Source organism: Antechinus flavipes, chromosome 6, assembly GCF_016432865.1.
Source record: "Antechinus flavipes isolate AdamAnt ecotype Samford, QLD, Australia chromosome 6, AdamAnt_v2, whole genome shotgun sequence".
NCBI classification, from domain to species: Eukaryota; Metazoa; Chordata; class Mammalia; order Dasyuromorphia; family Dasyuridae; genus Antechinus; species Antechinus flavipes.
The window spans coordinates 256422424-256449046 of record NC_067403.1 but is presented as its reverse complement, the minus strand read 5'-3'; the positions used below and the strand labels follow the sequence as shown (position 1 = coordinate 256449046).

The 26623-nt window shown below is 49.0% G+C and overlaps 1 protein-coding gene across 1 annotated transcript; it reads left to right on the top strand.

The window, feature by feature from the left end:
* Positions 1-18555: 18555 nt before the first annotated feature.
* CATSPER1 (cation channel sperm associated 1) lies at positions 18556-26402 on the top strand. Its single transcript, XM_051963943.1, has 13 exons — positions 18556-18656; positions 18749-19021; positions 19654-19866; positions 20329-20439; positions 20967-21126; positions 21785-21876; positions 22033-22176; positions 22489-22552; positions 22797-22869; positions 23374-23431; positions 23597-23672; positions 24234-24348; positions 24443-26402. The coding sequence occupies exons 2-13, from the start codon at positions 18769-18771 to the stop codon at positions 24467-24469; spliced, it is 1386 nt and encodes a 461-aa protein (XP_051819903.1). The 5' UTR covers positions 18556-18656; positions 18749-18768; the 3' UTR covers positions 24470-26402.
* The last annotated feature ends 221 nt before the right edge of the window (positions 26403-26623 follow it).

Sequence of the window (26623 nt, the reverse complement as noted above, 5' to 3'; positions counted from 1 at the left end):
CCACTAAAAAACTCCAGCTCCTTATCGCAGTGCTTGCCGGGATAAACCCCCCTCCTTTTGAGCGCTGCCCCCTCCCCCTGCCTTCCCCTTCTTGTCTTGACCCCCAGCCTTTCCGGACTAAGTTATGGACCTTTCCTGGGATTCCCGGCCCCCTCACCTGCCTTACCGGGCCGTTATCCGGGGAGCCAAGAAACCTATAAAAGGGCTCTGCCCCAGAGGCTCAGGGGAATGATTTGGGGACAGTAAAGTATTAAAACCAATCTGTCTTGCCTCGGTTTCACGGGCATTACAATGAGCCCCATCCTTTCCCCACAAGGAGCTCGGGGCCCAGGGCTGCAGCCCAGGCGGTCCTGGAAATCTGGGACAGCTCCCAGGTACCGGGACAGGTGGGGGCCTCCGATCGTCCCGGGACGTAAATATGGCCTTTCTCCAGACTTTGCCGGGTTCAACCAAACCTGTGTGTGTCTCGGGTGCCGGATGCTGCAGTCTGAAAGCTCTCAGGAGGAAAGACCCCCGTCAAACCCAGTTAGAAGAGGCTCTCAAGTCTGGGCCCAGGGGCCCTTTACTTACATCTCATTTGCTCCTTCCTTTCTACAGCCCGGAACATAGAGCTCAGCAAGGCGCTACTACAGCCCCTAGCATTTCTTTGGCTCCCATGTTCCAGCACTGTGCTAAGGGGGGAATTTTTTATTTTATAGCTAGTACCTCATGTGATCCTCCTAACAACCCTGGGAGAAAGGAGTTATTTTTTAAACAAATTTACATATTTAAATTTTACTTATTTATTTAAAATATATTTCTTTCCCCCATTTTACAGTCAAGGAAACGGAAATAAATGGAAATTAGTTGACTTGTACAGAGCCACATAGCTAGTAAGTATCTGAGGCTGGATTTGAATTCAGATCGTCTTGACACTAGGCCAGTCCTCTTCCCCTATGACCTTCCAAGGTCGCGTCAAGGTTCTGCACATGGCGTCTGATTTGGCGTTCATAATAGCCCGAAAGGGCTTAAACTGTGGCTTGAGACTCCATATGGGAGTGACTGAGTGGGGATTGCACAGTTATGATTTGTCATCATTAACCTTTCATTTGTGTAGCTCTTTTACATCTATGGGGTCTCGTAAAAATTTCTTGGGGTGAAAAGGGGGGGAGAGTGGAAAAAGTTTAAGAAGCCCTGTATAGAGAACTGAGGCAAGTGTCATCATTCCATTTTACAGATGAGGAAACTGAGATTCAGAAAGAGAAAGGGATTGCCTGAGATCATGAGATCTGCTGGTCAAACACAATGCCTTCAGATGGAAGGAGACAGACAGAGAATTCACTCTCCCAGAGGGAAGCTGACGAAACCCTGGCTCTGGTTGCTAACCCTTAACTACTAATAATTAGCACCCTGGTTTCATTTAAGCAATTAACTCCAGTTAGCATTTGTAAAGGAGTTGTCACTGCCAAGATCTAGCAAGAACAGAAATTACAAAATGTTTCCCCCAACGGGTGGACTCCAATCATGTATCCCAATAACCCAGCACCAGCTCAGTTCCTGGAGAGCGTTTTCCCCTGAAAGTGTTTTCCCCGGCATAGATGAGAGCTGAATTGCTGTTCCTCTGCTGGGCTGCCTTCCATCTTTTCTGGGTCCCACGGGTTATTTCAGACCCGGTTCTTCACCCGTTTGCATCCTGACAAATCTCAGCTGGACGCCAGCCCCGACTTTGGGCGTTTGCTATTCTGTTCTCCCTCTGCTCACAAAGTGGCAACCCTCTCCAGTCTTCTCCCCCCTACAGTGGGGAGAAAGGGCAAAGGGCAGAGGGCCATCTCCTGCCACCATGTGTAGGGGTGACGAGCAAAGGACCAGGGACCTACTTCCAGCCCAGCAGCCAATCCCCAGCCCCTCTTTTCATCATGTGGTTAATGGCTCCTGGGACCAGGCCCTTTCCCCTTCGTGGCTTTCCCGGAGCAGGCTCCCAAGCCACTTCCATGTTGGCCAAGAGCAAGCAATCAGACATGATTCATATTCTCTCGGGATGCAGCTCCATTGCCCAGACCCCGTTACACACTGTAATGGGCTCTCAATTAATTGTTCATGAGCGGATGAATTACTAGAGCGAGTTAATGAATGAGTGAGTAAGTGAATGGCTGGGTTCAAGTGCGTGCCAGACTACAAGATGAGCAAAGAAGGGAGAAATCAATGAGATTTCCCACTCAATCACAGCTGACGGGAGCCAGAAGCAGCCCTGGAGACCATTTAGGCCAGTCAATTGATTCTACACGTCTCATAGGATGTAGGAGCTGGACATCGCCTTGCAATCTTTGGGTCCAATTCTCTCTACAGAGAAGGGAAGGAGACCCAGTGGTCAGTGTTTAAATTGACATGGGAAGGGAGAGAAGGAAGGTGTGCAGTGGGTAGAGATGGGAAATGAGCCAAGGGGCAGAAGTGACCGTGATCCTGGTGAGGTCCTGACTCAGAGAGGGGACAGGCCCGTAAGAGAGCCAGTGTTGCCCTAATGGAGTCCCAACAGAGCGAGTCTTTCCGAGACCCAGAGTTCCATCTGGAAAAAGTGACAGACCAGCAGTTTTGGATCTGTGGGCCGGCCCTCCCACATCAGCAAGATCAACACTGGACGTTGTCCAGGACGTCAGAGATGGGGCTCCGAGCCGATGGACGTTTCAGGGCCAGGAGATGCAGACTCGAAGGTTCACCCCACCAGCTCTGCCCTGCCAATCCCGGACTGCTGGCTGCTCCGAGATCTACATCTTTGGGGCTATCCCATAACATAGGGTACAGAGTTCCACTTCTCAGGGGATCTACTCCCTCAGCTCTGAAGCTAAAACCTTGGGACAAAAATGGAAGGCGTACGTCAGGGTGAAAGGGCAGAAGCCCTGGCAGGGACTGAGGCTGGCCTGGGGACGATGCCATACGGAAAACCCCCATCGAGTCCAGAGACTTGGCTTCAAATCTGAGTCAAATAATTGAAGTAGAAAGAGCTCTTGGAGACCGTTCTCTCTATGACATTCCCAACAAGCAGATTTGTGCTTTAAAATCTCCAAGGAAGAGGTGCCGGGAGTGTTTATAGGTCATCCACGATGAAATGGTTTTCTCTTGGTTTAACTGATGAATTCACAGAAGAAGAGGGACAGGCCACATGGGCACGAGGGCAAACGCAGGGCGAAGAAGCGTTGGCACTTTGTTGGCCCTCTTTGAGGGACGAAGACATTCGCCAGTATAAACTGATGGAACTCGGCGGCTAGCTCGTTTCTGACCATGGATCGGCAAGCTCTGAGCAATATTTTACAAAAACAACCAGAGCAAAACCAAACCAAACCCAGTCTCCAAGGGCTAGTTGAGGCTGGAGATAACTTTGCCCGATAGGAGAATTTCTAGCTCATCTCTGTCTGTGGTGTGACCTATGGCAGCAGAGAAGAGAGCCACAACAATCCAGTTCTCTCTTTTTAAAAAAGAATATAAATATGTTCAATATTATTGATTTGTATAATTTATATCACAGCGTTGGCCATCTTGGGGAAGGAGAAGGAGAGAAAGGGAGGGAGGGAAAAAAAATTTAGAACTCAAAATTTTATTTTTTATTTTTATTTTTTAAAATATCTTTTTATTGACAGAACCCATGCCAGGGTAATTTTTTACATTATCCCTAGCACTTGCTTCTGTTCTGATTTTTCCCCTCCCTCCCTCCATCCCCTCCCCCAGATGGCAAGCAGTCCTTTACATGTTAAATAGGTTACAGTATATCCTAGATACAATATACGTGTGCAGAACCGAACAGTTCTCTTGTTGCACAGGGAGAATTGGATTCTGAAGGTAGAAATAACCCAGGAAGAAAAACAAAAATGTAGGCAGTTTATATTCATTTCCCAGTGTTCTTTCTTTGGGTGTAGCTGCTTCTGTCCATCCTTGATCAACTGAAACTGAATTAGCTCTCTTTATCGAAGAGATCTACTTCCATCAGAATCCATCCTCAAACAGTATCGTTGTTGAGGTATATAATGATCTCCTGGTTCTGCTCATTTCACTTAGCATCAAGAACTCAAAATTTTAGAAAAGTGAATGTTGAAAACTATCTTTACATGTAATTATAAAAAGTAAACTACTCTTAAGTGTTGGGGGGAAGTATCCTTTTAGTAAAGAATTTTCATTTTATTATTCGTTTATGATTTAACTGAAATAAATTTCATTTAGTTCAAATGAAAGAGTGCAGGTGGAGCAGCACAGATCAGTGATGAGAGTGACTGGTAGAACTGTGTCAGCAATGGATCAGTAGTACCTTCTGTGTGTACAAAGGATGCAGTGTGAATTTACTGCTACACCATAGAATAGAAGCTAATCTAGAACAGGGAAGTATCAAGTGTTCCATGCTAGGGTACTTTGTGGTTGCTTAATACATATTTTTTTTTCCATTTTTTAAGTTAAAGCTTTTTATTTTCAAAACACATGCATGGATAGTTTTTCAACACTGACCCTTCCATAGCCCTTGTGTTCCAAATTTACTCCTCCTCCTCCACCCCCTCCCCTAGATGGCAAGTAATCCAAAATGTGTTCTACATGAAGAAGCTGGTTCTCAAGAAAGATTATTCCTCTGCTGTTTGAAGGGAATGGATTTTTTTTTTCTCTCTCCCTCCCCCTCCATGGTCATAGTGTCTAATCCAGTAGCTACTTGCTATACCCCCAGCAGCGAACAGTCGCCATTAGTCAAAGCCTGAAGACAGAGGAGCTTTGTGAGTCGAGAGAGCATCGGCCCTGGCCAGGAGTTGAACCATGTACCCAAGAGCAGAGCCAGCGGAGCCGCCCCACCCAGATGATCAAACTTCAAGGAGAGAAAGACAATGGGGCCCTGTAGTGTCTGGGTCACCTGTGTTCCCCAAGTTCTGCTCTCTGGGTACCAGAAAACACTACGGCGCTTTTCCTATTGATACCGCCTGTGTCTGTGGCAAAGCACGGCCCGGCGATCATCAGCCTTACGATGCCATCTTAGTAAAGGCCTGCGCTGGGGCCTCTCTGTGTACTGGCTATCAATGGCACCTGTGCCCGGGATTGTCGTGGGGATCAAATGAGACAATTATTTGTCCCTGGCATATGGGAAGCACCAGATAAACTTTTGGTATTATTATTATTAAATAGAAGCAGCCCAGCGGTGGTTTGCAAGTCATTGTTTTAGGAGAGAGGATTCACCAAGTGATGGTCGCCATACTCCCCCCCAAGGACCCAACCTTTGAGTGAGGGGCGAGGTCAGAAAGGATGCAAGGGAAGGGATAAGTTTAATTGGGGGGGATGCAACATGTATATAAATAGATGGATATAGTCATTGCAAGAGGGAGAGATTTGCAGGGGGGTGGGGATGGGCACAGAGAGATCCGGAAAGGTCCTTGGTAGGATTTGGCCCCTGGGCTGTGAAAGAAACTGAGGATTCTAAGAGATGAAGACAAGGGGGAGATACAGGCCCAGGGAACAGCCTGGGCCACTCACGGAGTGACAGCAGAGAGCTGGGAGGCCCGCTTGGCTGGAACAGTAGGAAACATGACCAAGAAGGCAGCTGAGAGCCAGATCGAAGCGTGTATGAGATGCCATTAATAAGTGGTTCACTTTTTATCCTGGAGACAAAAGGAAACTGTGGGCCACTGGTGACTCGGGGGCTGAGGAAAAAGCATTTAATCCGATTCACTCATTTTCCAGACTTGTAGAAAGGGATTAGCCTTCCACTCCCACTGCCCCCACTTCTGTAATGGAGGCTGCCACCGAGCACCTGGACTCCCGTGTGGGCAGCGGGCCCACATGGAGAGCACTGAGTCAGTCAGTAAGAATTCACTAAGTGTTGCCATGTTTCAGGAGAGCAGTCAGGTGGGGCCACAGCAAACAGAGCTGCGTCTGGAGACAGGAAAAACAACGGCGTTCGTGTCCAGCCTCGTTCGGATGCTAGCTGTGCAACTCTACTTCCAACCTTGATTATTATCCCCATAAGCCTCTTCTCTCCTCCTTAGTCGAAAATCTGCAATGACTACCTGTGATCTTTGGATAAAATGCAAACTCCACTTATTAAGGGCATTTAAAGCCCCTTCCATCTGCCTTCTCTCTACCTCCTTAGTCTTTTTTTTTTGATATTTTTATCTTTCCTGCTTTCTTCATTCCGGCTAAAAGTGGCCTCCCAGCCCTCTCCATGTCTCTTTTCTCCATCATTGAGAAAGAATTAATGCAGCCACTCAAGAAAGGGGGTCCCTCAGTCCCCTTGTTTATACCCACAATCCCCCTGACCCCTTAATGGAAGTGGTCCAGCAGGGGATAATATTTTATCTACGCAATCTTTTTTCTTGTTCAAGATTCCTATAAATGTTACCTGGAGTCACCTTGGGGTATAAGTCATATCTGAGCCCATGACGGAGGCTGTTCCATGCCTCTAACATCTGGTGAACTAGTAAAACTGATTTGTTGTTCTCTCTCTTTATTAGGACTGATAGCTTGTCAATGCATATGCTTTATTATTATTATTTTTTCCTGAGGCCATTGCTGACACAGTTCTACCAGTCACTCTCATCACTGATCTGTGCTGCTCCACCCGCACTCTTTCATTTGAACTAAATGAAATTTATTTCAGTTAAATCATAAACGAATAATAAAATGAAAATTCTTTACTAAAAGGATACTTCCCCCAACACTTAACAGTAGTTTACTTTTTTATAATTACATGTAAAGATAGTTTTCAACATTCACTTTTCTAAAATTTTGAGTTCTAAATTTTTTTTCTCCCTCCCTCCCTCCCTTTCTCTCCTTCTCCTTCCCCAAGATGGCCAGCGCTGTGATATAAATTATACAAATCAATAATATTGAACAAATGACTTGCCCAGGATCCCACAGCTAGGAAGTGTTAAGTGTCTGAGGGCAGATTTGAACTCAGGTCCTCCTGACTTCAGGGCTAGTGCACTACACACTGCACCACCTAGCTGCCCCAATGCATGCGCTTTGTTAATCCAAGTGTGCAATAATGATTTAATAGTCCAAAAACAATCTCTGCAGGAACCAATCAGTGAATCCCTCCTGATCCCACAAAATGGGTCTCCCTCCAGTCCTTACAATGACGCTCCTTCTGGGTCCTCTCGAAGTGGAGGCTGCGGGTCTCCCTCCAAGGTGGCATCCAACAAGCATCTCACAATGACTCTGCTCTCCAGGGAACACGTGATGCTTTGGGAAACACGGGGACCTATCTTCCCGGAAGCCACCCAGCTGGTGGCTGGGACTCCAGAGCCTTGTTATGGTTCTGGCTAAGGGTGGTTACAAAAATCCAACTTTTAATTGGTGATTGATTGCCCAAGCTTATGAGGAAAAGAAAATATTGAGCAAAGATAAAGTGATTATTGGCCATTGGGTATCACATTTGGCGCAGTGTATAGGACGCTAGGTCTGGAGTAAGAATGACCATCTTCCTGCATTTTCCAATCTGGCCTGACACTTCCTAGCTGTGTGACCCTGAACAAGTCACTTCACCCTGTCTGCCTCAGTTTCCTCATCTGTAAAATGAGTTAGGAGAAGAAAATGGCAAAAGACTCCAAGAAAACCCCAAATGGGGTCAGACACAACTGAACAACAGAACAACAACGTTTGGGATGTTCGTCTGAAACTAGAATTTTACATCTTGCCGGCTTTTCCTCATGTTACCTGAAATCATCTTGGGGCAGAGGATGTCAGAAAGCGTGAGGGACTCGACCATCTTCAACAGCAATGATTGGATATCATCATAAATGCTAATAAATTCAATAAAATTGGTTCTGGCAGAGCTGAGCCCCCAAATGAGGAGCACGGCAATTGTATTAACGTTTTCCTTCCCAGTTCAAGCAAGGTTAGACTGAGCAGCTGAGACCTGAGAATAAACTCATCTCCCAGTTCCTCATCTCCCACGACCTACACGCCATCTTAGCCACAAACAGGAATGGGGTGACTCTGTATTGTTGACAGATTGATTGCCAGTCACACCCTGCCGGGGACTTACAGCCACCCACAGGTGTTCCACTTCCAAGATAAAGAATTGTGAAATCCCTTGTTCTGGCCATTATCTATGATCATTCCATTTCTCCCGATGTCTCACTCCTCCTAACACCATCTGTCACCTCCGTGATGTCTAATTCCTTCTCGGGCCTTGCTTTCCCCGACTCAGAAGCCAGGATCCCATGGTAGCTGTTTCCACACTATTTTTTTCCTGCTGCTGACAAATAGGGCCAGATTTCACCCGTCTGAATGGGATAAACTGAAGACCAATCAAGGGGATGTGCTTTGAACTATGACTCGCGATTATAACAAGTTGAGCCATAGCTAAAAAGCTGCAGGTGTTGGGTTGTCTTGGATGACCGTGTCCCCTCCGGTTTCTCAATGAGCATTTAAGGACTTTTTTTTTTTTCAGGCGATGGCATTGGGATTCAGGTGACAGAATTCTCTCATCCCAGGATATCTACTTCCTCGTACAGCAGTTCTCTGGGGAAATTTGAATGAAGAGTTTGTTATTTATTCTTTTGTTTCTAGGATAGATTTCCATGTTTAGAGTATAAGCCTGGACTCCCCCAGCCAATGGGAAAAAAGATTGGGGGGTTTAGGGTCTATTTGAGCTTGTGTTTTACAGTTTGCAGTTTACATTTCTCTATTGTCTGTCAGGAGTTGCCCTTTCTCCAACATCGGAATAAATCCTTTATTTTTTATTTTATTTTATTTTTTTGGTAGCCTGGAGATTATCTGATTTTAATTTGGGCAAGTGTCACTATCCCACACACAGCCTCAGAAATCATCTCTTGAAACTATGATTCAGTCAAGTGATTCTCTAGTATCTCTCCTCCCTTTTACAAACAAATTTCAAAAGCCGTCTACACTGGTTGCTTCCCCTTCCTTCTTTCTCTCACTCCTCAGCCCTCAGTAATTTGGCTTCTAACCTCATTGCTCAACTGATGCTTCCCTGGGTCCCAGTGGTCTGCCAACGGCCCACTCTGACAGCCTTTTCTCAATCTTGGTTTTCAGCCCCCCCCTTTTTTTTTCAGATGTCATATTCAACATGACAATAGGCAACATTTTGGGGAGGGGACCAATTTCTATTGTTCTGAGTCATTTTTTAAATTTTATTTTAATTATTTTTCTTTTTATTTCTTTTGAATTATTTTTCTTGACATTTATTTTTCCTGTCTACCACCTTGTCTTATTTACATCATTGTATTCCACAGCCCTGAAGTGATTGGGCTCTTGTTCCACCCAAGGTAGATGCCTTTTTCTTTGTCCACTCATCTGAAGTGACTGACCCCGTGACCCACCCTTCTCCACTGAGAGAGAATATTTGTTGTTCGATTGTGTCCAACCCTTCGTGACCCCATTTTGGGGTTTTCTTGGCAAAGATACTAGACTTCTCCAGCTGAGATGAAAAATGGAGGCAGGCAAACAGCTAGTGCGTGTCTGAGGCCGCATTTGAACTCAGGAAGATGAGTCTCTTGCCTCCAGGCCTGGCGTTCTACCCACCGTACCACCTAGAAAGGCTATTGCTATCTATCAAAGGGAGGAGGTCTCTTTGCTTAGGTCACAAGTGATGGTAGATAGCCTCTTGAGCTGTCTGAAAAAAAAAAAAAAAGCTCCTCCCAGACACCATCTTCTTGCTGGGTCTCCCTGACCCAGGCTCTTCCGGTCTGTCTCACTAATTCTTCTCCGCTTCCTCACTGGATAAACATGGCCATTATGGCCGCTCACTGTGAGAGTTCTCGGGCTGGATCTTGCTTCTTTCCTCCCCACACCCTCCGGTGTCTGTGTCACCTTATTCTCACTCAAATATAGATGATGAGGTGCAAATGATGAGGTCAGCGGTAGTGGGGATGAGGTGCGAGAGTCGGGGTGGGGGGGTCCCCTCTGGTTGGTGCTCGTCCAGTGGGAAATAATTCTCAAACCCGAAATCTGTGCGGTAAAAGGGACTTATTGGCGCCGAGATGCCGGCCTGCTAGGAAGACAGACTTCTGAGAGGGCAAAAAGGTCCTGTTAGGGACATAGCAAAGATTAACACTGAGAAGAGAATATCCTCACAGAGGGCAAGAGTCCTGGCGGGCAACTTTGCCGAGAAGAGAGCTTCCCTGGCAGAGAAAAGCCTGTTTGGGACTTCTGCAAAGATTGGGGTTCTGGGTTGTCTTTTATTAGTCGTCTGAGATTCCACCTTCAATTGAAAATTGAATGAGATTCTCTCGATTGTTGACAATGCCCCAGGCTTAGAGCTCTAAGTGAAAAGAGATCACTTCTCTTGGGAGTTTGAGCTACTGGGAGTGGTTCCAGATTAATCTTCAACTCAATAGAAGGGGTGACCAGGCCTGAATGAGACCGCTTCACTTCCCTGAGGGGGGCTCTCTCCCAGGAGAATGTAGCCAGTTTCAGGGCTCTCCCCATCATTCCCCCAAAAGTCAAAAGGGACACAATTTGCATCACAGAGAACTCCCCACTCTATATATCCAGCCCCGGACTCCATCCCAACCCATCAGAGCCTTGTCATTTGGAGATTTCAAATGGGATTTCCTGGAGTCAACAACAGAACTGACCGTCACCCCCAACATCCCCTTTCTGAGCTGCCTTATTTCTGTCTGGTGCCCCCGCCGCCTAATTCAAAGCCGTGATTCCACCTGCTTCTGAGTCCAATCAGTCAGTGAGCATCACTCAATCATGGGCTCAATGGCCGCCCGTGGATTCAGGGCCTTAACCTCTCACCTGGACTATCGCTGTCCCCTAACTGGCCACATTGCTGCCTCTTCTTCCTACTAGAGCTTGAGCTCCCCGACACTTCTCTTGCTCCAGGAGACGCCCTCAGCACAGCATTCCCGGAGCCTCAGCCCATGTTGTCCCAGCCCTTTTCTCCGTGTCCTTACTACCATATACTATAAGCTCCTCGGGGGCAGGCGTGGCTTTGCCTGCCCTAAATAAGGGCATACCATAAATAAGGAAATGCCTCAGACTTAGCCCACAGCCTGGCTGATAGCGCAAGAGGCAGGAGGCAGCATGAGCCCCACAAGGCAGACTGTGCTGGCAACTTGGCCCCAATCTTCCCTCAGCTCCCGATGGGGACAGCCTGAGCCCAGGAGCCTCCAGTCCAAGGTTCGTGTCCTGGGGACATCCTGAGAAGCCAGCCCTGGGGACTCAGCAACCGCAGCCACTGGAGACCCAGAAGGGAAAGTTGTGACCCCAAAGTCCTGGACCCTGTCCAGTGGTTCAACATCAGGAGCTGGGATGGTTGACATCAGCCTTCTTCTTGGCTGAGGACCATGGGACTCCTCCATCCAACTGGCAGAGGAGACCTTTCTCCCATTGGAACAGGAGCTCCTTGAGGGCAGGAACTATTTGCGGATAAAAATCCACACCCTTTAGCTTTACACATAGTAAATGCTTAACGCCTGCTTTTTTTCACTCATTCATTCATTAATTCGATACAGTACTTAATCTAGATTTCATCAATTCATTCTTTTTTTATGATTTCATTTCCTCTAGCCTCTCTTCTCATTCATTTCTCACAAAGGTGTATTCTTCATCAGGCCCCAGAAACCTCTTCACCTTTGCCAGATCACTTCGGCCCTCTCATAAGTACCCTCTGCCCTTGGGCCCTCTCCCTGATGGGAGGGTGGAGGATTCTCCCAGAGCCTCCTCTGAAAGCTCTTGGACCGGTCATCGCTTCATTTCTCCCCAGGATGTGATCCAAGCTTCTCCCCCTACCCCAGCTGGATACCTCCTCCCTCCAGATTCCTTGCCCGTATTGTCTTTCCCTATTAGATTGAAGACTCTTTGAGGTCTGGTTTTGTGTTTTTTGGCTCATAGTATTTGTATTTCCAGCATTTAACCCAGGGTTTGGTTATAGTTCCAATTTTCCCCCTCCTTCCCCCCCACCCCCTCCCCCAGATGGCAGGATGACCAATACATGTTAAATATGTTAAAGTATAAATTAAATATAATGTTAGTTTCTATGTCCAGTTATTTTGCTGTACAAGAAGAATCAGACTCTGAAATATTGTACAATTAGCCTGTGAAGGAAATCCAAAATTCAGGTGGCCAAAAATAGAGGGATTGGGAATTCTATGTAATGGTTCCTAGTCATCTCCCAGAGTTCTTTCGCTGGGTGTAGCTGGTTCACTTCATTACTGCTTTATTAGAACTGATTTGGTTCATCTCATTGCTGGAAATGGTCACGCCCATCAGAATGGATCATCATATAGTCTTGTTGTTGAAGTATATAAGGATTTTCTGGTCCTGCTCATTTCCCTCAGCATCAGGTCCTGTCAATCTCTACAGGCCTCTCTAAAATCCTCCTATTGATCATTTTTAACAGAACAATAATATTCCATAACATTCATATACCACAATTTACCCAGCCATTCTCCAATTGCTGGGCATCCATTCATTTTCCAGTTTCTAGCCACTACACAAAGGGCTGCCACAAACATTCTTGCATATACAGGTCCCTTTCCCTTCTTTAGTATCTCTCTGGAATATAAGCCCAGTAGTAACACTGCTGGATCAAAGGGGGCAAAGTTTGATAACTTTTTGAGCAGAGTTCCCAATTGCTCTCCAGAATGGCTGGATGTGTTCACAATTCCACCCCCAATGTATCAGGACCACTGACACTTCTTCCAAATTCATCCTCCACCCAGCTGCCAAAATAATATTCCTAAAACTCAGTCAAACTATGGTCCTCCCCACCTCATAAAATCCTGTGTTTTTCTTTTTCTTCTAAGTTCAGATACAAACTCCTCTGTTTGCCATTGAAAATTCTTTATTCCTTGACCCCAAATAATATTTCTAAAGTTATTGGACATCAGTCTCCTTCCCGCAGTCACTGACCCAACCAAACTGTTATTCTGTCTGTTCTTCCCATAGGACATCATCTTCCCATTGGACTCTTCACTCAGGACACATCATGTCCCATAGGACACCGTGCTTTTGTATATTTTGCTCCCCACGCCTGGAATTCATTCCCTCTTAATCTCTGCCTCTTGGAACTATTCACTTTCTTCAAAACAGCTCAGGAGATATCTCCTAAACTCCATGCTCAAAACAGAAATGAGTACCTCCCCTCAAAAAAAAAAAAAAAAAAAAAAAGCTTTTTGTTTATCAAATCTGTTTTGTACACACTTGTGTCCATAAAGAGATGGAAGCTCCTACATCTACGGGGCCCAATGGTAGTTGGTTCTGATTCAAATGTGTCAGCCCTGGTCAAAAAAAGGGGAGGAGTAAGGTTCCTCAACCTCATGACCTTCCAAGAGAGAAGAGCCCTTCTTTCAGTGAGGTCACGGATCCTCGCCAAGTACTCCTCTGTGCTTAGAGCCCTGCAAGTTCCCTGGGGAGATGTGGGGATTGTTTCCCCATTCCTGCTCCTTTCATGTATTGGAGCCTCCCCTTTCTCCTGGGTGTTTTAGATTTGATCCTGCCAGGAAAGGACCAGACTCTTTCACATCTGAGGATTATACTTGACTCTAGGATCCCAGGTCTAGATGGGAGGAAGAGGCTGGGAGAGGGAATATCAAGAAGATGGGGGGAGGGGGGCAGCCTAAATTAGAATACTTTTGAGGGGTTAATTGAATAACTGGATCTAAACTGCAGTTATTGGACTTACCACTAGAAAATCCCTTCAAGGTCAAAGAATTAAGGAAATTGTAGTAGAAGAAAAGTTGGAAAAAGAAATGAGAGTGATGTGAGAAAATTATGAAAAGAGAATCAACAGTTTGGTTTTTTAAAAGACACAAAAATACTGAAGAAAATCACATCTTAAAAATAGAATTGGATTAATGGTAAAAGAGGCTCAAAAATTCAATAAAGAAAAAAAGAAATGCAAATTAAGACTACTCTGAGATACCACTACATACCTCTCAGATTGGCTAAAATGACAGAAAAAGATGAACTAGCGACCATTACTGATCACAAAATTGAAAATTTTGATTATATCAAATTAAAAAGCCTTTGTACAAACAGAACAAATGCAAACAAGATTAGTAGGGAAGCAACAAACTGGGAAAACATCTTTACAATTAAAGGTTCTGATAAAGGCCTCATTTCCAAAATATAGAGAGAACTGACTCAAATTTATAAAAAATCAAGCCATTCTCCAATTGATAAATGGTCAAAGGATATGAACAGACAATTTTCAGATGATGAAATTGAAACTATTACCACTCACATGAAAGAGTGTTCCAAATCACTATTGATCAGAGAAATGCAAATTAAGACAACTCTGAGATATCACTACACACCTGTCAGATTGGCTAAGATGATGATGAATGTTGGAGGGGATGCGGGAAAACGGGGACACTGATGCATTGTTGGTGGAGTTGTGAACGAATCCAACCATTCTGGAGAGCAATCTGGAATTATGCCCAAAAAGTTATCAAACTGTGCATACCCTTTGATCCAGCAGTGTTTCTATTGGGCTTATACCCCAAAGAGATACTAAAGAAGGGAAAGGGACCTGTATGTGCCAAAATGTTTGTGGCAACCCTGTTTGTAGTGGCTACAAGCTGGAAAATGAAAGGATGTCCATCAATTGGAGAATGGCTGGGTAAATTGTGGTATATGAATGTTATGGAATATTATTGCTCTGTAAGGAATGACCAGCAGGATGAATACAGAGAGGCTTGGAGAGACCTACATGGACTGATGCTAAGTGAGATGAGCAGAACCAGGAGATCATTATACACTTCGACAACGATATTGTATGAGGACATATTCTGATGGAAGTGGATTTCTATGACAAAGAGACCTAACTGAGTTTCAATGGATAAATGATGGACAGAAACAGCTACACCCAAAGAAGGAACACTGGGAAACGAATGTGAACTATTTGCATTTTTGATTTTCTTCCTGAGTTGTTTTTACCTTCTGAATCCAATTCTCCCTGCGCAATAGGAGAACTGTTCGGTTCTGCAAATATGTATTGTATCTAGGATATACTGCAACATACTTAACATATATAGGACTGCTTGCCATCTTGGGGGGGGGGGGAGTGGAGGGAGGGAGGGGAAAAAACGAAACATAAGCGAGTGCAAGGGATAATGTTGTAAAAAATTACCCTGGCATGGATTCTGTCAATATAAAGTTATTATTAAATAAAATTAAAATTAAAAAAAAGAAAATGACAGAAAAAGAAAATGATAAATGTTGGGGGCGATGTGGGAAAACTGATACATTGTTGGTGGAACTGTGAATGGATCCAGTCATTCTGGAGAGTGATTTGGAACTATGCTCAAAGAGTTATCAAACTGTGCAGACCCTTTGACCCAGCAGTGTTTCTATTGGGCTTATTATATGCCAAAGAGATCTTAAAGGAGGGAAAGGGACCCACATGTGCAAAAATGTTTGTGGCGACCTCTTTGTAGTGGTAAGAAACTGGAAACTAAGTAGATGCCTATCGATTGGAGAATGACTGAATAAATTGTGGTATATGAATGTTAGGGAATATTATTGCTCTGTAAGAAATGAGCAGCAGGAGGATTTCAGAGAGTCCTGGAAAGACTTACATGAACTGATGCTAAGTGAAAAGAGCAGAACCAGATCATCATACATGGCCACAGCAAGACTACAAGACAATCAGTCCTGATGGACTTGGCTCTCTTCAACAGTGAGATGATTCAATTGTTCAGGGATTAAGAGAGCCATCTATACCCAGAGAGAGGACCCTGGGAACCGAGGATGGACCACAACATAGCATTCTCACTCTTTCTGTTGTTGTTTGCTTGCATTTTGTTTCTTTCTCAGTTTTTTTTTTCCTTCTTGATCCAATTTTTCTTGTGCGGCAAGATAACTGTATAAATATGTATACATATATTGGATTTAACATATATTTTTAACATATTTAACATGTATTGGTCTCCCTACCATCTAGGGGAGGGGATGGGAGGAAAGAGAGGAAAATTTGAAACAGAAGGTTTTGTAAGGGTCAATGTTGAAAAATTACCCATATATATGTTTTGTAAAAAAGATTTAATAAAATTTTTTAAATGAATATTGAAAATTATCTTCACATGTATTTGAAAAATATTTAAATATTATAAAATTATTTTAGGAAAAAATATTTTAAAATGATATATCACTTGAGAGAAAGAGAAAGCATGATACCAATTTTAAAAAAAATTGTTGGACTACCTGAAATTTTAAAAAAAGCCTAGCCATCACTTTTCAAAGAATTATAAAGAAAAACTTCATTATATTGATCGAGACGGTGAAATACAAATTGAAACACTCTACCAATCATCTCCCGAAAGAGATCACAAAAGAAGATTTGAAGGAATAGACAAATTTCAGGGCTCACCCGTCAAGAAGACAATATTGCAAGCAGCCAAAAAGAAAAAATTCAAATATCACGGAGTCACAATCATGATCATATAAGATTTAGAAGTTTCCAGGTTAAAGTAGCAGAAGACTTGGAATATGATATTACAGAAGGCAAAAGAGTTAGGCAATTGAGAATAATCTACCAACAAAATTGAGCACAATCCTTCAAGAAAAAATGGATATTTGATGAAATAGAGATCTTTGTTGAAAAGCCCAATGCTTAATAGAAAACTTGGTATTTAAACATAAGACTCACAAGAGAAACATAAAAATTTCAACATGAAAGAGAAATCATAGGAGAGCAAGTTAAAGGGTTTACATACCTATATGGGAAGGTGATTCATGTGATAACAAAGAACTTCATCATTATTACGGCAGTTCAAAGGAGTCTACAGAGAAAGGGGAACATGAATGTGAATCAACTATGTTGGGATAATCTCCCTCCCTCCCCAAGAAAATTAAAGAGTAAGGAAAAGAGATGCATTAAGAGAAGGAGAAAGAAAATAGTAGAATGGAGAAGCGTTTCTCACATAAAAGAGGTATACAAGGAAGAGCTTTAACACTGGAGGGGGAAATAGGGCTGGTACCTGGCAATGCTTGAATCTCATTCTCATTGGAATTGTTTCAAAGAGGGAAGAATATATATACACACTCAGTTGAGTACAGAAATCTATTTTACCTAATAAGGAAATAGGAGGGGAAAGGGATAAGATAAATGGGGGAGGGGATGATAAAAGGCACTATGGGTCAAGGAAGGCGGCAGTAGTCACAAGCATTGAGGAAGGCCAGGATAAAAAGAAAGAGAAAAGGATAAATAGAGGAAAATGGGATGGACAAAATGGAAAGCCATTCCTACTATCATTCTACTGTTGTTGCTGCTGCTGTTGTTATTACCACTGCTGTTCCTGCTGCTGCTACTGTTACCACTGTTATCCCTGCTGCTGCTACTGTTACCACTGTTATCCCTGCTGCTGCTACTATTACACTTTTATCCCTGCTGCTGCTACTATTACCACTTACATTCCTGCTGCTGCTACTGTTACCACTATTATCCTGTTGCTGCTACTATTACCACTTTTATTCCTGCTGCTGCTACTGTTACCACTGTTATTCCTGCTGCTGCTACTATTACACTTTTATTCCTGCTACTGCTACTATTACCCCTTTTATTCCTGCTGCTGCTGCTACTATTACACTTTTATCCTGCTGCTGCTACTATTACACTTTTATTCCTGCTACTGCTACTATTACCCCTTTTATTCCTGCTGCTGCTGCTACTATTACACTTTTATCCCTGCTGCTGTTACTATTACATTTTTATCCCTGCTGCTGCTACTATTACCACTGTTATTCCTGCTGCTGCTACTGTTACCACTGTTATCCCTGCTGCTGCTACTATTACACTTTTATCCCTGCTGCTACTACTGTTACCACTGTTATTCCTGCTGCTGCTACTGTTACCACTTTTATTCCTGCTGCTGCTACTGTTACCACTGTTATTCCTGCTGCTGCTGCTACTATTACATTTTTATCCCTGCTGCTGCTACTGTTACCACTGTTATTCCTCCTGCTGCTACTGTTACCACTGTTATCCCTGCTGCTGCTACTGTTACCACTGTTATTCCTGCTGCTGCTACTATTACACTTTTATTCCTGCTGCTGCTACTGTTGCCATTGTTATCCCTGCTGCTGCTACTATTACACTTTTAGCCCTGCTGCTGCTACTATTACACTTTTATCCCTGCTGCTGCTACTGTTACCACTGTTATTCCTGCTGCTGCTACTGTTACCACTGTTATCCCTGCTGCTGCTACTATTACACTTTTATCCCTGCTGCTGCTACTGTTACCACTTTTATTCCTGCTGCTGCTACTGTTACCACTGTTATCCCTGCTGCTGCTACTGTTACCACTGTTATCCCTGCTGCTGCTACTGTTACCACTTTTATTCCTGCTGCTGCTACTGTTAGCACTGTTATTCCTGCTGCTGCTACTATTACACTTTTATTCCTGCTGCTGCTACTGTTACCACTGTTATCCCTGCTGCTGCTACTATTGCCAGTATTATTCCTCCTGATGCACTTAGGGACACAGCTAGTGCGAGGCCAGATTTGAACTCAGTGCTTCCTGAGTGCATTGTCATTGCTCCCCATTTCTGGAGGTCCGCAAGATTGTAGATAACGATTTGCTGGGATTCTGGCGACCTTTGATGGCCTCTGAGATTCTAGGATTCTGTGAAAGGCACTCTAGTGGAAGGGCCCAGGCCTTACATCACAGAACCGTCTCCCTGGAAACAACCAGGTCCCTCCACAGAATGTGAGACCCCACAAGTCCCTTGGATGAACTGAGGTAAGGAAAGAATTATGGATGGGAGGTTGGGGAGGGCGAGAAGAACCGGGTCTGGAGGTCCCCAGGCTAATCATCTGTCACTCTCATCTCAGTTCCAGAGTTCCTTTTCAAGATGAATTACTTAACCGTTCCAGAGGAGACCCGGAGGGAGGTTGAAATTCCAGAGACCCTGCCTGTTGTTGTTCCACCATCCCCGGCGGCCAGCCCTGTTGGGTCATATAACAGAACTATCCATATTAAATACCCGCCCCTATCCACATGGAGCCTAAAGGCCAAGCCCTCTCGCAGTAGCACCCGAATTCATCCATCCTTCACTGCCATGGGGCAAAACTGGGAACAAGATCACCGCCTAAGAATGAGGAGAAGTAAGACAATCCACCTGTGGATCCCTAGGCCTGGGAAATCCCAGCTTAGACCCTCCCTGCCACCCAGGAGGACCCGCTTCTGGGTCTTGCTCCTTGGAGCGCTTCAGGCACTCTGATAGAGCCAGTGGAAGTGTTCCACAGCCCCCAACCTCTATCTTGGGCAGAGTCAAGGGAATATTAGGGTGCTGTCAAGGGCACGGCTGTCCCTGACCTCAAGACAGAAAAGCATCGCTGCTCAGTGCTTGGCTTGGTGCCCTTGTGCCCAGCACTAACATGGCCTAAGCTCCCCCCTGCCAAGTATCTTCAGGGCTGCTCTCCCACTGTCACACTCTAAAAGCCAGGCTAGGGCCCGGCAGGCAGAGGCTCCCCATCACGGCTCGTATTCCCCATGTACAGTGAAGGGGTCGGTCTCTTCCAGATTTAAGTAGTTGAGTCTGAGAGGGAGCCAGAGGCCGGTGCCCTCCTGACCACATGCCCGTCTGCCTCTCTGACTGGGCCAGCGCCGGAGCTGCCGCCCGCTCGATTACTGCCGATCTCCGAACCCCCATCGGAGCGCCCACCGGGCAGGATGGGACTCGGCACGGTCAGCGCCCAGGGCCCGACCTCCTTCTGTCCCGAATTCCCCCTTGTAGCCAGGATGCAGCGGGCCTACAAGAAGCAGATAGCCACCAACGAGCTCCTCCAAAAGTGCTGCGGGAAGATCTTTAAAGTCTTTCTCCGAATCCAGTTCATGCTGGCTATCCTGGTGCAGAGCCTCACGTTTGAAATCTTCATCTTCATTGTGGTCTGTTTAAACACCATCGTCCTGGTGGTCCAGACCTTTGCTGAGGTGGAGGTCTGGGGAGGTGAGAGTCCTCGGGGGAGGGGAACTTGGCGGGGCCGAGAGAGACGCGACCTGATCTGGTCTGGTTCTAAAACTCCGGGGGCCGCCAGAAGGGACCAGGGAGCCCATTAGGACTAGGTGCTCCATCTCAGGCTTCCTGGAGGAGAAGAGGAAGACGGGGGAAATGAATGGGGGAGGAAGATGAGAAGAAAGGGAAAGGGGAAGAGAAGCCCACTTATATCCTGAAAGAAAAATACAGCGACCTTTAAATAATCCCGGAACATATGTCATTTGGGATTTAATATCCAAGAGGGGATATAACTGGCAGAAGACCATTCGTCCTGGGAAGACAATTCCTCGGGGTCACTAGGAATTCCACCCGAGAAGAGCCAGGAGGAGGCCGGATCAGGGCAGAGGGAGGAGTGTCGGTGGGGGTGGGGGGGCTGAGACCTGCACTGAAACAGAGGATCTGGCCTCCCCACAGAATGGTACTTCACAGCTTTTGACTCGGTCTTCCTCTGCATCTACTTCATGGAGGCCGTCCTAAAGATCATAGTCATGGGATTAGGCTATTTTGATTCTTGGAACAGCCTAGGTAGGTGAGGAGGGGGCGGGCTTGGATGGGGAGCAGGGTTGGAGGAGATCGGGAACAAGCAGGGGAGGAACCCGCCATGGAGTGGCAGTAGTAATGAACTGGCAGCTTCTGCAGGGAATGGTCTTCCAGCTAGGGAAAGGGGCTGGAATAGAGGGGGAGCACCCTTTTGATAGGGGCTCCAGACTTAGGGAAAAGAGGCTCTGCCGCCTTGACCAGGAGCTCACTTTTCTGGTGGAGACATCCTGGCTAATGGTCAGAACACTGAGCCCTAGAGTCTAGAAGACCTGGGTACAAATTCCACCGTCAGCACTGCCTAACCCTGGGCAGCTCGTTTTTCTCCTAAATCTCAGCTTCCTCACACACATAATGCCTGGAGTAATTCTCTCCCATGGTGCCTGGGGGCGGTCCAAGTGCTGGAAGAGAGTGGGTGCTTCCCCAGCCTAAGAGACCCGGCTGACCCGGACCCCGAGGCTGGAGCTTCACGGGGCAGGCTCTCGAGATGGGCGACGTTCTCCCTCCCCCCCCAGATTTCTTCATCATGGTCATGGCCATGGTGGACTTCGTGCTCAAGCAGATCTACTTCTCCTCCGTCACGAGAATGGCCCACAGCAAAACCGTCTTCGGCATTCTCAAGATCTTCAAAAGCCTCCGTGCCCTGCGGGCCATCATGGTGCTCCGCAGGCTCAGGTGAGGGATCCCTGCAGGCCGCCGACGGTTGGGCCAGCACCGGCTGCAGAGGGACAGGGCTTGGAGCTGGGAACTCCTGGGTTTACCCTCCACCCCTCCGGAAGTGGACTAGAGCACACTGGTTCTCATGGTGTGACCCAGGGAATCATGGGAGGCTATGAGACCTTCTCAGAGGGACTACACATTCAAAAACCCACAAACTCTTTGGATGATCCTCGATCATTTTTAATCACGTAAAGATGCCGAGAACCAAAGTTTGAGAGCCAGTGAATTAACAGATGATTCTAAATGACCCTTCTGGATGCAAACCCATGACCTTATTCCTGAATGAATAGCCACATTCTTCAGTTTCCCCATCTGTAAAACAAAGGGATTGGGTTATTAGCCTGCTAGGCAGCTTCTCCCTGGAAATCCAGGGTCCTCTGGGTTCCAGGTCCTCAGCTCCTGTTCTAAGGTTCCTCCCAGCTTTTTCTCCTCTTCTCCCAGGTCGGCTGTTCTCTGCCCCAGGCTCTAAGGGGGTCTCCCTGAGCCGACCCCTTGCCTTTGCCCTCATGCCCTCCCTAATTCCAAGGTTCTTTGCAGCCAAGAGCGGCCCACAGCACTCCCCGGGAGCCTGGCCAGGCCCTCTGACCACGACATCTTCTCCTCCTGCTTTCAGCTTCCTCAACAGCCTCCAGGAGGTGACGGGGACGCTGGCCAGGTCGCTGCCATCCATCGGGGCCATCCTCGTCCTGATGTTCACCTGCCTCTGTATCTGCCCAGGAGGAGCTGGGGAGGGAGGGAGGGCAAGGCAGGGCAGGGCCAGGGGTGATGGGAGGCGGGGGGGGGGCAGCTGGGGCTGGGCAGGAGTGGAGGGCTGGCTGGCCAACACTGCAAGGGCCTCCGAGGCCTCCTTAGCCTCCTCAGTCTTCTTCTCGGTGATATTCCGATCCCTCTTCAACCATTCGGACCCCAAGCGCTTCCAGAACATCTTTACCACCATCTTCACGCTTTTTACTATGCTCACCCTGGATGACTGGTCCCTCATCTACTTGTCCAGCCGGGACAAAGGTAGCAGGAGGGGGCCGGGAGGGGGGTTGGGGTCCAGCAAGGTGGGAAGTCGCACCGGTCTTGGGAGCTTTGGAGCAGGAGTGGTAACTAGGGTGGGACAATGGGGACTGTGGCCCAGAGTGCAAAATTCACAGGGGGCTGATCCAGAAAAGTGACAGCATCCAAATTAGAAAGAAAAATAAAGATGATAAACCCTTGGGGGTTAATCCCCTACTTAGCACCCCCATCCTGCTCCTCTCCAGCTATGGGCATTCTTCCCATGACTTGCCTCAGGCCTCTCTGAGTACAAAGTTAAGACCCTTCCTCCCCCAGGTGCCTGGTATATCATCCCCATCCTCATGATCTACATTATTATACAATACTTCATTTTCCTCAAGTGAGAAACCAAGCCGCCCCCTCTCCCCTCCCTACCCCAGGGCTCCCCAGTACCCGGCTACCTCCCCCCTCCCCCCTGGGACCTTCCCAACACCCTCTTCTGGCCCTCAGGCCTGGCCCCCTCTCCTCAGACAAGCCCCAGCTCAGCCCCTACTCTAGGAGCCCATGGGGAGCCCCTGCCCCCCACGCCCTTCCCCTGCAGCTTTGCCCCCGCTCCCGGGGCCCTCATGCTCCATGTCTTGTAGCCTGGTGATCGCGGTGCTGGTGGACAACTTCCAGATGGCCTTAATTAAGGGACTGGAAAAGGAGAAGCAGAAGGTATGGGGGTGGGGGCGGCGATCACTGTTTTTTAGGACCTACTATGTGCCAGTCACGGAGCTAAGGGGGACGCCAGCTCTCCTGAGGGCCCCGGGCCAGAATGATGGCCTCGGCCTCCAAGAGCTCCACCCTGCTCTGTGAGCATTTCTCTGCTGGCCTAGTCTCGGGTGCTGGAGGGAAGGCCCCTAGGCTGCAGCCCGCACCCCAACGAGGGGTCAAGGAACGAGGGTCCCCGCCAGGTCCCACGGACGCCCACATCCAGGTTGCGTGGCCCACACCCACCATTGCAGCCCCTCTGACGAAAGCCCGCATTCTCCTCTCATTTTCATCATAACGTCCCCTGAGCCCTCCGGGACAGAAACAGCCAGATGGGCATTTAGCCATGGATGCAAGCTCCCCCCCAGTCCCCCTCTTGCCAGCGAGACCACCTCCTTCCTTCCCCCTGGGCCTCCTCCTCTCTCCGGGAGGGAAGAACTGACTCCTCTCCTCCAATTGGCTCCCCAGAAAGTGGCCCGGATGCACGAGCGCCTTCTGGACGAGTCACTGACCATGCTCGAGAAAGGTATCGACGCTTCGCTGCCCACCGGCCACGTCCCACCTTTCCCCAGCCTCCCAGCCTCCCGGAGGGAGCCGGTGCCCGAGAGGGGCCCCCGGGGGCCCTGCCAGAACCCCTCCTATCAGCCTGGGGCCCGGCCTTCCCCCATCTTCCGGCCACCTCTCTCCACAGAACCGGAGGAGAATTTGAGCGGGATTTCTCTACAAATGAAGATCATTGAGAAAAAATATGGGGACCTGACAGAATCGTAAGGAGAAGCTTGGGGGGCCGGGCACGTGGGGGCGGACAGGAAGACCGGGGGTCAGTGGACCAGGGGAAAGGAGGCCGGAGCCCACTGGGGGAAGGCCCCCACCTCCCAGAACAGAGAGCAGAGGATGTCAGAGCTGGGCGTGGGGTTAGAACATGGAAAATCAGAGAATAGAGTGCAACCTGGGAGGGACCCCAGAGCCCAGAGTCTCCTGGCTGCTGCCTCATTCTGGAACAGCCGCTCAGCTGGGCCGGGAGCTTGGGCCCACGGCTCTTGACCCCCACTGGTGTCGGAGAAGGCTGTGGGGATGGGGCAGCTGAGGAGACTCCCTGCTGCTGCCCCTCTCGACACGCCCTGTGTGCCCCTGCGTGCCCCCCCAGCTCTGGCGGTTCTGGTCCTCGGCCATTGGAGCAGGCTCGCCCTCCCTCTGTGGCCTTCAGTTTCCTGGTCTGTGACCCGGGAGCAATAATCCTCGCACAAGCTGCCAGAGGAAAGCCCGGGGGGTCCCCGTTCTGGGGGCCGCCCCCCAGCTGAGGGCCCCCCTGTGCCCCTGTCTCCCAGACAGCAGAAGCAAATGTTCCACTACCTGCAGCTGATGGCGGCCGTGGAGCACCACCAGCAGGTGTTCCGCTCGCAGGCGGCCGTCATCGATGAGATCATTGACAAAGTGTTTGAGGTGAGCTGGGGACCTGGGCGGGGGGGGGGGGGGAGGGGGGGAGAATGTGGTTGTCCCCGGATCATCCCTGAGCCCTCCTCGTCCTTCCTCTCAGGCCGGAGAAGAAGATTACAAAAAGTAAATGGAGAAGTCGCCGAGTGACCGCAAGTGGATCCGGCTTTTGTGGCCTTGGGGCCGGCCGGCGGGCCCGGGACTGCCTGGGCTACGATCCAATAGAGTCCTGAAGTCTCTTTCTAAGCTCTTGTCTCCTTCCTGGCTGCGAATCCAGTGGGCTTGTAGGAGAGACCCCCACCCCTCAGAGCCGCCCGTCCCCTCACAGCCGCCCACCCCGCTGTTTTCCCCCCCAAGGGATCCCGGCTTCGGCGGCTTCCCCATCAGGGCCTTATTGCAGCCTGTGGCCCAGGTGGCCTGACCCCAGTGGCCTGTGACTTGGGCAGCCCGTGGCCCCGGTCTCCATCCCAGACTCCAGAGGGCAGAGACAAGAACAGCTGGGGGAGGCCCTGGGTGGGTGTGGGGGGAGAGCAGCAGGTACAGAAGCTAACTCTTAGGAGACTTGAAGGTCTGTGACTATTTTCTCATTTAAGCCTCCCATCAATCCTGGGAAACAAGAGCCCCATTTTACAGATGAGGAAACTGAGGCAGAGAGGTAAAGTGACTCAGCTACTAAGTCTGAGGCCAGCTCCTCAGGGCTTGCCCTCTTCCGCTGTCCCCACCCCCAGGAATATCTGAGGTGAAATGAGCCGCTGTGGGTGGGAAGGAGGAGGCTGCCTCCGGGAGGTCTCGGGGGAGGCTGGACAGACCATCCCTACGGCCTCAAGCTGAGGATGCTCATGGGCTCCCGGCCCAGAGGGGCAGGGCTGGGGCTAAGGCAGGCCCAAGCTCCCCGCGTGGTCAGCGTGCCCCAAACCCACCGCGTGGGGAGCCCCCCCCCCCCAGTGCTGGGCCCCAGCTCTCCCAGGCCCGGAGCCAGAGAGAGCCCTGTTCCTCAGGGTGATGGCCACGGGCCAGCGTCAGCTGAGCCTGAGTCACTTGTCACCAGGCCAGAGCGTTGTGCCCGATGCCCAGGGAGCCAGTGATGACATCGGGGAGGGCCGGGCAGGGCCGCCCACAGCCAGGTGGGGAAATGGCCAGGGACGGCCACGGCGGGTGCTCGGGAGGAGCCTGAAGGCCGCAGAGGGCCGGGGCCGGGCTGGGAGCGTGAATAAAGGGCCAGAGCATCCGCTCGGACGTCCCCCCTTGCCGTGGGGCCTTGTTCCCGCCCCCCCGCCCCGCCAGGGGCCTGAACCTCACTACTGGGGACCCAGGCTGATGGGCCTGAAGCTCAGAATGGCTTCAATTAAGTACCTGCTGTATCCTGGGCCCTGCGATTAGCGAGGAGCCCTCTCAGCTTTGAGTCTCAGGGTGGCCCGGCTCTGCCCTCGGTGACTTTACAAATGACAGCCGAGGGCACCGGGAGGGACAGAGGAGGAGAGAGGAAGGAGAGGGAGGAAAGGCGGGACGCGGCGGAAATCGGGAAGGAAGAGGCCGGTGGGCGGTCCCCAGGAGGAAGTACGGGAACCCAGCCAGGATCCATCACGGCCCCCTCCCCCATCCTGAGCGCCCCCTCCCTGCCCCGCTGCTGGGCCTAGCAGGCTCTGAGACACTCCTGGGCCAGTCAGGTCCGCCTGCACCCCCTCCCTCTCGAACCGTGTTCCTGGAGACTGGTGGCGAACTAAGGGCCAAAGGGAGTGAGGGTGAGGGGCCTCTCAGGGTTCGAGCTTTGGGCAGCAGGGAGTCTCTGCTTGGGGGGCAGCCTGGCCAGGGCGGGCGTGGGCAGAGAACCCTCCCCCTCGGCGCCCGATTCCCAGCTGGGCTTTGGCCGGCCCCGGGGGCCAGCGGCGGCTTCCCTTTGTGTGTATGTGCGTGTGTGTCCTAGCTAATGTGCAGGCAGGTGGATTCTGGGAAAAAGGACCAGGGAATCAAGCCCTCTCTGCCCCCATAAAGCCCCCCTTAAAGCAGAGCTCCCACTCGGGGCAGCCCAGTCTGGCCCTGGAGGGCGGCCTTCTTCCACCGTAAAGTCCGCTCCCTGAAAAGCATGCTGGGGGGGGGGGGTATGGGCTGGGGGAGGGTTTGAGGGGGGGAAACTTTGGGAACCCAAAACCTTACGAAAATGAATCTGAAATCTCTCTTTTCGTGGAACCGGAAAAATAAAGAAGGGCTGGGAGAAGCTGGAGTTGACCCGTCTCCCCCAGCGCCGCACAGTGTCAGCCCTCAGGGCTTGCGACCCCTCCTGGAG